Source organism: Pelophylax lessonae, assembly GCF_965119305.1.
Source record: "Pelophylax lessonae genome assembly, chromosome: 11".
Classification (NCBI taxonomy): domain Eukaryota; kingdom Metazoa; phylum Chordata; class Amphibia; order Anura; family Ranidae; genus Pelophylax; species Pelophylax lessonae.
Genome location: NC_138778.1, coordinates 185,844,163 through 185,857,209, shown reverse-complemented (window position 1 = coordinate 185,857,209; position 13,047 = coordinate 185,844,163). Strand labels below are relative to the sequence as shown.

General features: G+C 41.6%; 1 protein-coding gene across 2 annotated transcripts in view; it reads left to right on the top strand.

Moving 5' to 3' along the window:
* Positions 1–13,047, top strand: part of ASIC2 (acid sensing ion channel subunit 2) — a 1,163,119-nt gene that overhangs the window by 841,149 nt on the left and 308,923 nt on the right. For both annotated transcript variants that reach the window (XM_082271615.1, XM_082271614.1), the window contains exon 2: positions 867–1,017. In XM_082271615.1, the coding sequence (XP_082127741.1) occupies positions 867–1,017 (151 nt within the window). The remainder of the gene's footprint in view (positions 1–866; positions 1,018–13,047) is intronic.

The window sequence follows — 13,047 nt, the reverse complement described above, 5'->3', positions numbered from 1 at the left end:
ACACAACGGCAGGAAAATCTGATTCTATTCCAGGGCTTAACACTTTTATACATGCAGTACATGCAGCATCTGTAATGGCAGAATCTCAATGAACCCTTCCATTCATAGGATGCTGTATACCATTTTTCTGTTTACATTCTATATAATTATATTTTTCACCACCCTGTGCGACTTTGACAGCGAAATAAAAAGCTGTCTTTGTACAACAACCAATCACATTCAAACCTAAACTGAATGTCGTCTATAATGTGGTCATAAATGCAAATAGCTTTCTGAGGCTGTTAGTTCATTGATGGCTGCCTTTGTTAAATGAGTATGTCTATATTTAAAAAAAAAATAAAAAGTACGGGTTCCCCATAGCAACCAAAGTGATGTTGGCTTTTGTTTTAAAAATGCATTGGAAAACTGACAGCTGAATTAGTTTGCTGTGGATAACAGACCTTTCCTTCTTTCTTTTTCAATAAGCCAGTGTCAAGGCAAGTGGGCCAAGCAATAGAGTACAGTAGTGAAAATAACATAGAACTTCATCGAAAAACCCCATGTTCTTGAATGAAAACCTCAACATCTGATTTCACTTGCAAAATCCAGTTTAAAATTTGAAACACATCAGAGAAACAACATAATGTATGCTTCACAAAGTCATAAACCTAGTAGTGCTTGCTAAAAATAAACAGAAAACATAAGAACACACTTATGCAGTGCAGTGATATGGGGTTTAGATGTAGTTTTCTGGTGGAAAAATGTAAGGAGTAACTTTGTTGTATTTTCTTGAACATGTCATTTATCAATCTTTTACCAGTGTGTTTGCTCTACTGCTGCCTTCGAATTAATTATTAAGGCCATTCCTCGCTTCTGTCTCTCTTCAGGTGTTCACAAGGTACGGAAAATGTTACATGTTCAATTCTGGACATGATGGAAGGCCTCCGCTCACCACCGTGAAAGGAGGGACAGGAAACGGCTTGGAAATCATGTTGGATATCCAGCAAGATGAGTATCTACCCATCTGGGGGGAGACTGGTAAGTACTGGAGCTTTCCTTAACACACAATTGCTATGCAAAACAAAAGGTATTCGCATATCTCCACATTTCATTGCATCCAGCTGAGCATCTATAGCACCTGTTTTATGGGACAGATACCGTCAATAATAAAGAGCTAATATATTCATGTGGGTTTTCAAGCATATGACTTCTTAGCTATAAAGTTAGACAACTGAGAGCCTGAGAGGTGAATTTTCTGGGCTGCAAATTTTGGATATTTATCATTAATATTAGCACAGTTTAATGTGCTAAAGCAAAATAAAAAAAATGAAAACCTTTACAATACATTTTAAGGTCATTAGCAGTAAGGGACTTCCATCCACGAGACAGCACTTAGGCACTTACTATTCTTTTAGACTCAACTGTGCCTAATAAGACTTTGTACAGCTGGAGGCATGTCCTATCTACTCCTGCTTCTAGTTACTGGATTACATTGATGGGCTTCCATCAGGTAATGGGATCTACGAACAGGAATGGAGCTCAGTGTGACCTTGTGCCTCAACTAATATGGCGGGTAAGTAGCAGACACACAGTGCTGTGCAATGGATGAAAAGTATGACTGGGCAAAAGAACAGATGCAGATTTTGCACTGCAAGTGTTCTATATTATTCACAACTGACTTGACATGCATGGTTTAAAGAGAAAGTTACCAAAATCTAGGTCAACTGTATGTTTCGTCTTGCTCAGAAGACATGAAATCATTGTAGAGGCGTAACTAAGACTTTCAAGGCCCAGGTGCAAGATATCATGAAGGGTCCTGGGCCCTTTCAGTGGGTCCTGGGGCCATTTGTTATGGTCTTGCAGTGGGACAGGTTCACATGTTTTACCCTTCCTGCATGGTTGCCAACATTTCGAAAAACTTTTTAAGGAACACCTATTTTCTTGTGTTCAAAAAAGCTATTGTAGGGAGAGCATGTAAGCATTCTATTATTAGTTTGGTCACCTGCACTTGACAGTTCAGCTTTACATTTAAATACTACCAGTTCTGATTAGTATCAGTGTTGCTAAACGGACTGCCTGGTCCCTCCTTTGCTACCTAATTTAGGCAATGCTGCATTGTACAAAATGTGTATTACTGCTGGCATGGATACTGGTTGTGTTCTGTGGTCTACTGGGACCCTGTTATGGTAAAGTTCATTAATACTGTCAGGTTCACTCCTATTGTTCGTCATTTTGGGTTTGCCATAGATAATGATGCCATGATGTCTAGTCATTGCAGAGTAAAGTACTGTATTTTCTGGCGTATAAGACTACTTTTGAACCTCAAAAAAATTCCCCAAAAATGGGGGGTCGTCTTATACGCTGAGTATAATATCTCCAAGGTAACCTAAGTATAAGTATTACCGGTAGATGTAATCTCTCAAGACGCTGGCTGTGTGGGAATCCGTTACCGGTATACCGTATGTATCGTAGCTTCGGCTACATACAGTGTACCGCGCTGAGCCAATCAGGGAGAGCGATGTATTCTTCTGTTGAATGCAAAGCCTGCTCGGATTGGCGGAGTAACATCAGCCCGCATGTCTGACTCTGCCAATCCGAGTAGGCTTTGCATTCAATAATATAATACATCGCTCACTGTGATTGGCTCAACGCGGTATACTGTATGTAGCTGATGCTACGGTACATATGGTATACCGGTACAGGATTCCCGAAGAGCCAGTGTCTTGAGATTACATCTACTGGTAATACTTATACTTAGGGTACCTTGGCGATATTATGAGAGATTACATGTATTACAGTACTTGGGGTACCTTGGAGATCTATGAGAAATCTGATGTTTTTCAATGGTGTTGCCTTGCTTCGGAAGGGGGGTAGTCTTATACAGCGAGTATAGCCCAAAACTTGAAAATTAGGGGTGTCGTCTTATACGCCCAGTCGTCTTATACGCCAGAAAATACGGTACCTTAAATTTGAGTTTGGGAGTTCTGACTTTTACTCTGACTTCATTTGCTGCAGGCTGCTTAGTCACTGCTAGAAGGGGGGGAGCAGAGCTACATAAGAGGGACTTGGGCAACGTCAGTGATTCTGCAGTGAACTTTGAAAATAAATGACTCCCAGGGTTCATACGGTCCTGGAAATCCTGGAAAAGTTTTGGAATTTTTAGATGACACTTTCCAGGCCTGGAAAGGTCATGGAAAATTAGGAAACACACTAGGTTTTGGAAAAATCATGGAATTAAATTACTGTGGAGGAGCTGGGAGCTGCGGGGAGCGGATGCTTAATTATTTTAATTATTTTATAATTATAGTGCCACATACTGTATTTACATTTCGCTGTATTAGCGTCACGGTATGCGCGTGCTGTCATTGGCCAGCAGCAGCCGAAGAGATGACCCAATCAGGCTGCGGGGAGGGCCGGCCGCGGTTTTCCTGGAGACACTGTGACTGGCTAGCAGCAGCAGTAACAGCCGGGAGATTATCAACCAATGAGGCAGCGGAAGTGTCACTGGAGGGCGGGCCGGCCGCATGAACGTGATGATGACGCGGAAGGGGGTGGTAACCGTTTCGGTTACCGCACCCCCGCGTCATCACGTTCATGGATTTTCTTCTTATTTAACATGTATACATAGACATTTCATGAAACATTAGGTCATGAATATTTACGTGAAGTCATGGAAAAGTCATGTAGATGTCATGGAATTTTATTGGTGAAAATGTGTATGAACCCTGGACTCCACAGCTCCTGCAGCCACAGACCTGTTTTAAGGCATATGTTAGGACTGTTTAAGAAAATGTAAATAATTAAAAGTCCATAGCCAAGCCACATTCACTTTAAGGGGTTTTTTAGTGGTACATAAAACTGATTTAACGCGAATGACTGTTGAGATCACTTTGATAGTATTGTAAGACATCTTTGCGGCTTACTTTTCCCTCTTCTCTTCTTAGCATGTACTATGGCTCTGTGATGATTACTTTGGCATTTTTTTTTTTGCCAAGGAGAAGTGTAAAACAGTGAAACAGTTTTTATGATATTGCTATTGCTGTCTCTGTTATAGCTCTGTTCTTTGATTTGTTACTGGCTCAGCTGTACAAGGTTACAAGAAGTTTCTTAGGGAATATATGTGGTAATGAAAAAGGAGGTGAAGGCCAAGATGCAGGTTGGCAGGCATTGTGTGGAACGTAGAATATTATGCTTTCATTGTATGTTTCTCTTAGGATACTAGTAGCTATGTGCGTGGATGCTGTAGCCATGAAGGGATTTGGAAATGAAAAGAAGCCTGTAGTGTGGCAGTTCACTAACTAAACAGCTCGGAATTGTTCCAATAAAATTCTTATTTTCTATCTCTGATATTTTAATTAGAAGGGTTTTTCTTACAGAACTGGAAAGTTATTTTGAAGGACCTCCTTTAGCTTGCCTGGCACAGGGAAATGTCAATGCCCACACTCTCAGCAGTCACCTCTCAAAAATAGCTGCCCCCCTAGTGGCTTATATTACAGGGAACATGACCTGTAGAGGTGGTTGTCAAAATACATGTTGTGTGTGAAGGATGGAGAGAGCTGTCCAGACTGGCAAAATATCAAAGCATTTCCATTTGTCCTTCGGAAGAACAGGTACAGGCCATATATCACATTGTGGAGCTTCTAAATCTTACTGGCATTAGACTTGATCAGGATCTAGCTGCTTCAATTAGCACATTTTGTTTCAATTTATGTCTAATTCGTGATAAACGTAATTCTTATGTACTTACAGTTTTTCATACGTTGTCTTGTGAGCAATATATTAGGATAAGCTGAGTCACAACTGAGGCTAAGCAAGAATTTTAGTGTTAAGTCTTAAAGCAAAACTTTCATGTGAAAGGTAAACCTTGATTTTACGGTTGGGTAAGAGTAGGGTATTACTTGAATAAACCTAGCAGTATATAAAATGTATTATGGATATCCTAATAATTTCACCCTAAACCCCTATCTTTTATTTATACTTCTACTACTGTAATTAAAACCTAGTCAAATGATCTTTCTCGCTCTACTAAAACATGTTTTCCTAATCAATCATTAACCACTTAAGCCCCGGAAGATTTTACCCCCTTTCTGACCAGGGGGTATTTTGCGATTCGGCACTGCGTGACTTTAACGGACAATTGCGCGGTCGCTGTACCAAAACAAATTTTACATCCTTTTTTTCCCACAAACAGAGCTTTATTTTGGTGGTATTTGATCACCTGTGCGATTTTTTGATCATGCGCTATAAGCAAAAGAAGAGCGACAATTTTGCAAAAATAACAATATTTTTCACATTTTTTTATATGAAATCCCCCCCCCCCCCCCCAAAAAAAAATGTAAAAATCAAAATTTTTTTAAATTTTTGGCCAATATGTTATCTGCTACCTATGTTTGGTAAAAAAAAATCACAATAAGCGTATTTTGACTGGTTTGCGCAAAAGTTATTGCGTTTACTAACTAAGGGAAAGATTTTTGTCATTTTTGTTGTTTTTTTTTTTTTTAACGAGTAATGGCGGCGATCTGCGATTTTTTTTTTTGCGGGACTGCAACATTGCGGCGGACAGATTGGACCCTTGACTGACATTTTTGACACTTTTGGGGGTACCAGTGACATTACTACAGTAATCAGTGCTATATATATGCACTGTTACTGTAAAAATGACACTGGCAGGGAAGGGGTTAACTTTATTAGAGATGCAGTGACTATGTGTGTCCCTAGGGACGTGCTTCTAACTGTGCAGGGATGTGGCTGTGTGCGTAACAGCAGAGATCAACGGTCCTACATAGCAGGACCGTTAGATCAGTGCTTTTACACAGGGAAGAATGACAGGCCGCTTTGTTTACACTAGCTGCCTGCCTTTCTCCCTTCACAGCGGACGATCGCGAGTGACCGGCGAATATGGGGTCCGCCAGTCACACGCACGGAGGTGTCCGTGAACGAGCCGAGGCGGGAGCGCGCCTCCGACGGCGCGCGCCCGCCCGCCCGCTATTTGCTCCCAGGCTAGTGATGTACCGGTACGTCACTTTGCCTGGCCGGGGCTGACCGCCGCAGTATATGTACTTGTGGCGGTCGGCAATCGGTTAAGGAGCGTAGGGTCAAAAAGGAATTCTGAGATGTATGGGAAATACTGCTGCCTACAGGATAATTGGAAACAAAAAAAAAGGTATTAGTCAGACAGATATAATCCTTCCCACTCCGACCATGTTTCAGTTCTTTTCTAGTGTCCTAGATGAATAGATGTCTTTTCTCCTCATAAAAATATTGTCAGATGTTCCTACACTTCCCCACTCTTGACTGGGCCGCAGGGCAGTATTCCAACATAACAACCCAAAACACACCTCCAAGACGACCACTGCCTTGCTAAAGAAGCTGAGGGTAAAGGTGATGGACTGGCCAAGCATGTCTGCAGGCCTAAACCCTATTGAGCATCTGTGGGGCATCCTCAAACGGAAGGTGGAGGAGTGCAAGATCTCTAACATCCACCAGCTCCGTGATGTTGTCATGGAGGAGTGGAATGACTCCAGTGGTAACCTGTAAAGCTCTGGTGAACTCAATGCCCAAGAGGGTTAAGGCAGTGCTGGAAAATAATGATGGCCACACAAAATATCGACACGTATTTTTACTTAGGGGTGTACTCACTTTTGTTGCCAGCAGTTTAGACATTAATGGCTGTGTGTTGAGTTATTTTGAGGGGACAGCAAATTTACACTGTTATACAAGCTGTACACTCACTACTTTACATTGTAGCAAAGTGTCATTTCTTCAGTGTTGTCACATGAAAAGATAGAATAATATATATATATATATATATATATACACACACACACACACACCAATGTTTGATAATTTTCATAGCAGCAGCTGACAAATGCATTGAAATTGTGTCAAAACTACTATTAAGTCTGCAAAAGCGCTGGGAAAAAGTGAATTATTTAGTTTTTCTATGTCAGTGTTTCTCAACTCCGGTCCTCAAGGCACACTAACAGGCCAGATTTTAAGTATTACCTTGGGGAGATGCAGACTAGAATATTGCAATCACTGAGAAGCAAATTATATCACCTGTGATGTATTTCAGTTTTCTTGCAAACCTGGCCTCTTAGTGTTACCTGGGGACCGGAGTTGAGAAACACTGCTCTATGTGTCCTGTTCACACCACAATGCTAGTGTCATGTGCAGTGTGTTGCAATTAAATGCTACTTATATGCATTTTAATGCAACATCGTAAATGCATATAAACGTTCTTCAATGCAATGCAGGTCTATTGAGAAAAAAAAAAGCTTTTTTATTATTTTGTCACTTAAGGCAACCATCTTAGAGGGGAAATAAAAAGTGTGCAGTTAGTGAGGTGTCTCAATGGCAGGACTTATAGAAATAGATGAGTGACATCGTAAATCCTGGTATAAGGTACAAATCTTCCCTTTACTCTCATGTTGTGTGAGCAATGGATGCACTTTAACCACTTGCCGACTGCCGTACGACTATTTACGGCGGCAGTCAGCCCCTCACAGGCAAAGTGATGTAGGGCTACGTCGCTAGCCTGTGAGCCTCTATGGGGCGAGCGCGCGCCGCCGGAGGCACGCTCCCGCCCTGCTCGCTCCCGCCCCTCTCGCTCCCTAACATGTCCATGCGTGTGACCGGCGGACCCGATGTCCGCCGGTCACTCGCAATCGTCCGGTACAGAGGGAGAAAGGCAGGCGGCTAATGTAAACAAAGCCGCCTGTCATTCTCCCTTGTGTAAGTGCAGAGATCATACGTTCCTGCTATGTAGGATCGCATATCTCTGCTGTTACACAAACAGCCACATCCCTTTACAGTTAGAAGCACGCCCCTAGAGACACACTTAACCCCTCCTTCTCCAATAAAGTTAACCCCTTCCCTGCCAGTGTCATTTTTACAGTAACAGTGCATATGTATAGCACTGATTACTGTAGTAATGCCACTGGTACCCCCAAAAGTGTCAAAAATGTCAGTCAGGGGTCCGATCTGTCCGCCCCAATGTCGCAGTCCCGAAAAAAGGAATCGCAGATCGCCGCCATTACTCGTTAAAAAAACAATAAAAATTACAAAAATCTTTCCCTTAGTTAGTAAACGCAATAACTTTTGCGCAAACCAATCAAAATACGCTTATTGTGATTTTTTTTTTTTACCAAAAATATGTAGCAGAAAACAAATTGGCCTAAAATGTTAAAAAATTTAGATTTTTACATTTTTTTGGGGGGAATTTCATATAAAAAAAATGTGAAAAATATTGTTATTTTTGAAAAATTGTCGCTCTTTTTTTGTTTATAGCGCATGATCAAAAAATCGCACAGGTGATCAAATACCACCAAAAGAAAGCTCTGTTTGTGGGAAATAAAGGACGTCAATTTAATTTCGGTACAGTGTCGCACGACCGCGCAATTGTCCGTTAAAGTCATGCAGTGCCGAATCGCAATAATAGGCCCTGGTCAGGAAGGGGGTAAAATCTTCCGGGGCTTAAGTGGTTTAGGGGGCTGTTTGCTTGCCCTAATCTCCTTCAATATAGCTAGTGCAATCACAATGATTTGAGCTGTTATGATAGACATCCCGTTCGCCAATGCCTCTGTAAGAGCCGGTTCACACTGAGGTCGATCCGACTTGGGGGGGCGACCTGTGAAGTCGCGTGCACCGCTGTGCACCGCGACTTCGGCGCGACTTGCAGGGACTTCACATAATGGAAGTCTATGCAAGTCACTCCCAGGTCGCCCCAAAGTAGTACAGGACCCTTTTTCTAAGTCGGAGCAACTTGTGTCGCTCCTATTAGAACGGGTCCTGTACTACTCAACGGACCGCGACCGACCGCGACTGGTCAGGCTGACAAGTCATCTGACAAGTCGCGCTAGTCTGAATGGGCTCTAAAACAAAAATGTGTTCATCTCTGTCTCCATTTTTTTCCCTCACGCCTTCTCTCAACCCACAAACAGGAAAAGGATGTGACGTCAGTGGAAATAACCTGCAAAATGCATAGCATTTTTACACGTATAAAAACACATATCAACAAGTGTTAAAATGCGCATCAGCGCACATAAAAATGCACGTCCATTATTCAAGCATTTTTACGCATTTTATGCATTTCTATGTGTGAACAGGCACTTAGAGCTCAATATATACTCAGCCATTATTTATTTAAAAAAAACAACTGATTTTATGTGCTGCTTCTCTCCTGAGACCCCTGTAAGCTGCAAAGCTGCCGGTTACAGTAGGGTTAGGCCGATTCCAGCTGGTATTTTTTTCTTCACACATCGGGCTCAATGCAAATACAAATTGCCCATAGCAGTTAGCAAATAGGGAGCCTGAAGGACACAACAAAAATAAAAGCCATCCAAAGGTGGTGAAAATTTTAAATATATAAAAATGGGCAAAAAAAAAAAGATAGGTGTGAGTCTGCGGTCACTAACAAGCCCATTGGCAGAGTTCCAGAGAGCAGCATACACAATACATGCGTAGAATGGAAAATATATAAGCACCGTTTGGAAAATGACAGGTTGTAAATTGGAAAACTGATGTAGAGAGGAGAGTCACTGGAGATTAAATGTACGTCTTCACGAGTAATAGGCATGGGCTCAAGTCAGTTTTCTCTTGTCTGAACTGAACCTGATCAACCTTTCACCTTGCAGTGTATTGAAAACCTTGGGTCACTCTTGGCGGATCTCCAGAGTGATTTGTAAAGCAATAAACTGCAAACTCTTCTGCTCGCTAGTTCCCTGCTCCAGCAGCCCTCCCAGATAGTCACACTGAAAACCTTCATTAGGAAAGCCATTATAATGAATTTTCCATACAACTTGGCATAGCAAAACATAAAATGGATTTCTTAGAAAAAAGCTGCTTATGATACAGTACATGTATAATAGATATTGTGCCGCCAGCATGAGCATGTTTTATGCAGCAGTTTGAAGAACAGGCTTTGTTATTTTTGCTAAAAGGTGATTGTTCTGATTGGACCTTAGAAGAAAGGAGGTGCACTCTGAAAGCTTGTCCTGAAAACTTAACAGTGCAAATTAAATAAAAAAACGATCACAGGCGGTACTCAACTATGTTGCTATTGATAAAATAAGTGCTTACAGGCTTGTTATGATGAACAGTACAAGCGCAGTAACCCATAACATCCAATGACGATCCATCTTCTAGTAATATATTGATCACTAAACTTTGCACATTGTCATTCTTTTCATTGTTTTATTGATTGCACCTTTTAGTTTGGTATATATTATTGATGCCAATAAAGTAAAGCTAAAGCTAGCCATAGACAAATAGACTTATCTTGTTCAGGCCACCAGCTCAATTAGAGAAATCTAATAGATTCCTCCATCCATGCTAAACAGGAAATTTTCCCTAACCGCTATTGTATATTTTGACCGCCTGTCAGAATAGGTGAACAGTGACTGCATCTGATTGGTTGGATGCAGTAACTGTGTGGCTGACCATTTTCCACCCAACTCCTTCAACAAAAGTCAACAGAAAATTCTTACTTCGTCAAGACACTTCCAGCTTGAACTTTGGTCAATTCTTACTTATTTTTGAGCCATCTATGGCAACCTTTACCTTAGACATTCTTAGGTATATGGTCATTTTATATTTGCAAAACTCTATGCTCAATATAAGACCTAAACATGCCCTTGTATACTAATAGCCACTGTGCTATATATATACATTATATTACCAAAAGTATTGGGATGCCTGCCTTTACAAGCACATGAATTTTAATTGGCCCACCCTTTTCAGCTATAACAGCTTCAGCTCTTCTGGGAAGGCTGTCCACAAGGTTTAGGAGCGTGTCTATAGGAATGTTTGACAATTCTTCCAGAAGCACATTTGTGAGGTCAAGCACTGATGTGAACGAGAAGGCCTGGTTCGCAGTCTCTGCTCTAATTTATCCCAAAGGTGTTCTATCGGGTGGAGGTCAGGACTCTGTGCAGGCCAGTCAAGTTCCTCCACCCCAAACTTACTCATCCATGTCTTTATGGACCTTGCTTTGGTAACTGGTCCAAATCATTTGGTGGAGGGGGGATTGAAGTGTGGAGTTGTTTTTCAGGGGTTGGGCTTGGCCCCTTAGTTCCAGTGAAGAGAACTCTTAAGGCATCAGCATACCAAGACTTTTTGGACAATTTCATGCTCCCAACTTTGTGGGAAAAGTTTGGGGATGGCCCCTTCCTGTTCCAACATGACAGGGTTGTGTGCAGGCCAGTCAAGTTCCTCCACATTTGCAGTCTCCACTCTAATTCATTAGATGGTGTTCTATTGGCTTGAGGTCAGAACTCTGTGCAGGCCAATCAAGTTCCTCCTCCCCAAACTCACTCATCCATGTCTTTATGGACCTTGCTTTGTGCACTGGTGTGCAGTCATATTGGAACAGAAAGGGGCCATCCAAAAACTAATCCCACAATGTTGGGAGCATGAAATTGTCTAAAATGTATTGGTATGCTGACGCCTTAAGAGTTCCCTTCGCTGGAACTAAGGGGCCAAGCCCAACCCCTGAAAAAAAAAAAAAAACCTACACCATAAGACAAGAAACAATGTGGTACTTGACCTACTGATTACCAACAATACAGACCTGCTCACCGATATAGAGATACGGGGCAACTTAGGAAACAGTGACCATAGGTCAATTAGTTTCAGTATTAATCATAGGAATAGGAAACACAAGGGTAATATAAAGACACTGAATTTCAAAAGAGCCAATTTCCCAAAACTGCGCTCTCTGCTAGAAAATATCAAATGGGATAGAACCCTGGGAACAAAGAACACGGAGGAAAAGCGGGAGTGCTTCAAGAGCATACTAAACAAAGGGATTGGCCAGTGCATTCCAAAGGGAAATAAATGTAAAAGAGCAAAACTGAACCCTGGTTGGCTAAACTCCACCATAAAAATGCATATTAAAACTAAAGAAAAGGCCTTCAAAAAATACAAGACTGAGGGGTCATTGGCAGCATTCAAGCATTACAAAGAGTGTAATAAGAAATGTAAAGACGAAATCAAGGCAGCTAAAATAGAACACGAGAGACTTATAGCGGAAGAGAGTAAAAAGAACCCCAAGAAATTCTTTAAGTATTTAAACAGTAAGAAAGCGAGGCCAGAACACATTGGCCCCATAAAAGACGACAAAGGAAATATGGCCACAGAGGACAGAGAAAAGGCGGAAGTGCTAAATAATTTCTTCTCTTCAGTCTTCACAAAAGAATCAGGGGGGCTACACTAACCCAGCTTGTAATGCTAAACTAAATAATACACCTCAGGAAGTACCGCCATGGCTAACAGAAGATAGACTTAGAACTAAACTAGAGAAACTTAACATAAATAAATCACCGGGACCGGATGGCTTGCACCTGAGGGTTCTTAAAGAGCTCAGCCAGGTGATTGCCAGACCATTATTCTTGATCTTTAAGGATAGTCTACTGACAGGTATGTTGCCAGCTGATTGGAAAAAAGCCAACGTGATACCAATATTTAAAAAAGGGCCGAGATATATCCCGGGTAACTATAGGCCGGTTAGCCTAACATCAGTAGTCTGCAAGATTTTGGAGGGGATGTTAAGGGACCACATACAAGATTTTAGTAATGAAAACTGTATTATTAGTAGTAATCAGCATGGATTCATGAAAAATCGTTCTTGCCAAACCAATCTATTAACCTTCTACGATGAAGTGAGCTGCCACCTAGATAAAGGTAAGCCTGTGGATGTGGTGTATCTGGACTTTGCAAAGGCCTTTGTACAGTAAGCGTTTGTGGGGAACGGTGTCAAACTAAGGAAGGTAGGTATGGACCATAGGGCGAGTACCTGGACAGAGATCTGGCTCCATGGGAGAGTCCAGAGGGTGGTGATTAATGGGGGTACACGGATTGGGTGGGTGTGGAAAGTGGGGTCCCCCAAGGTTCTGTCCTGGGGCCAATCCGGTTTAATTTATTCATAAATGATCTAGAGGAGGGGATATTGAGTACAATCTCAGTATTTGCGGATGATACTAAACTAAGCATGCCAATATCTTGCAGGCCAACCAAAAATATGTAGCAGAAAACAAATTGGCCTAAAATGTTAAAAAATTTAGATTTTTA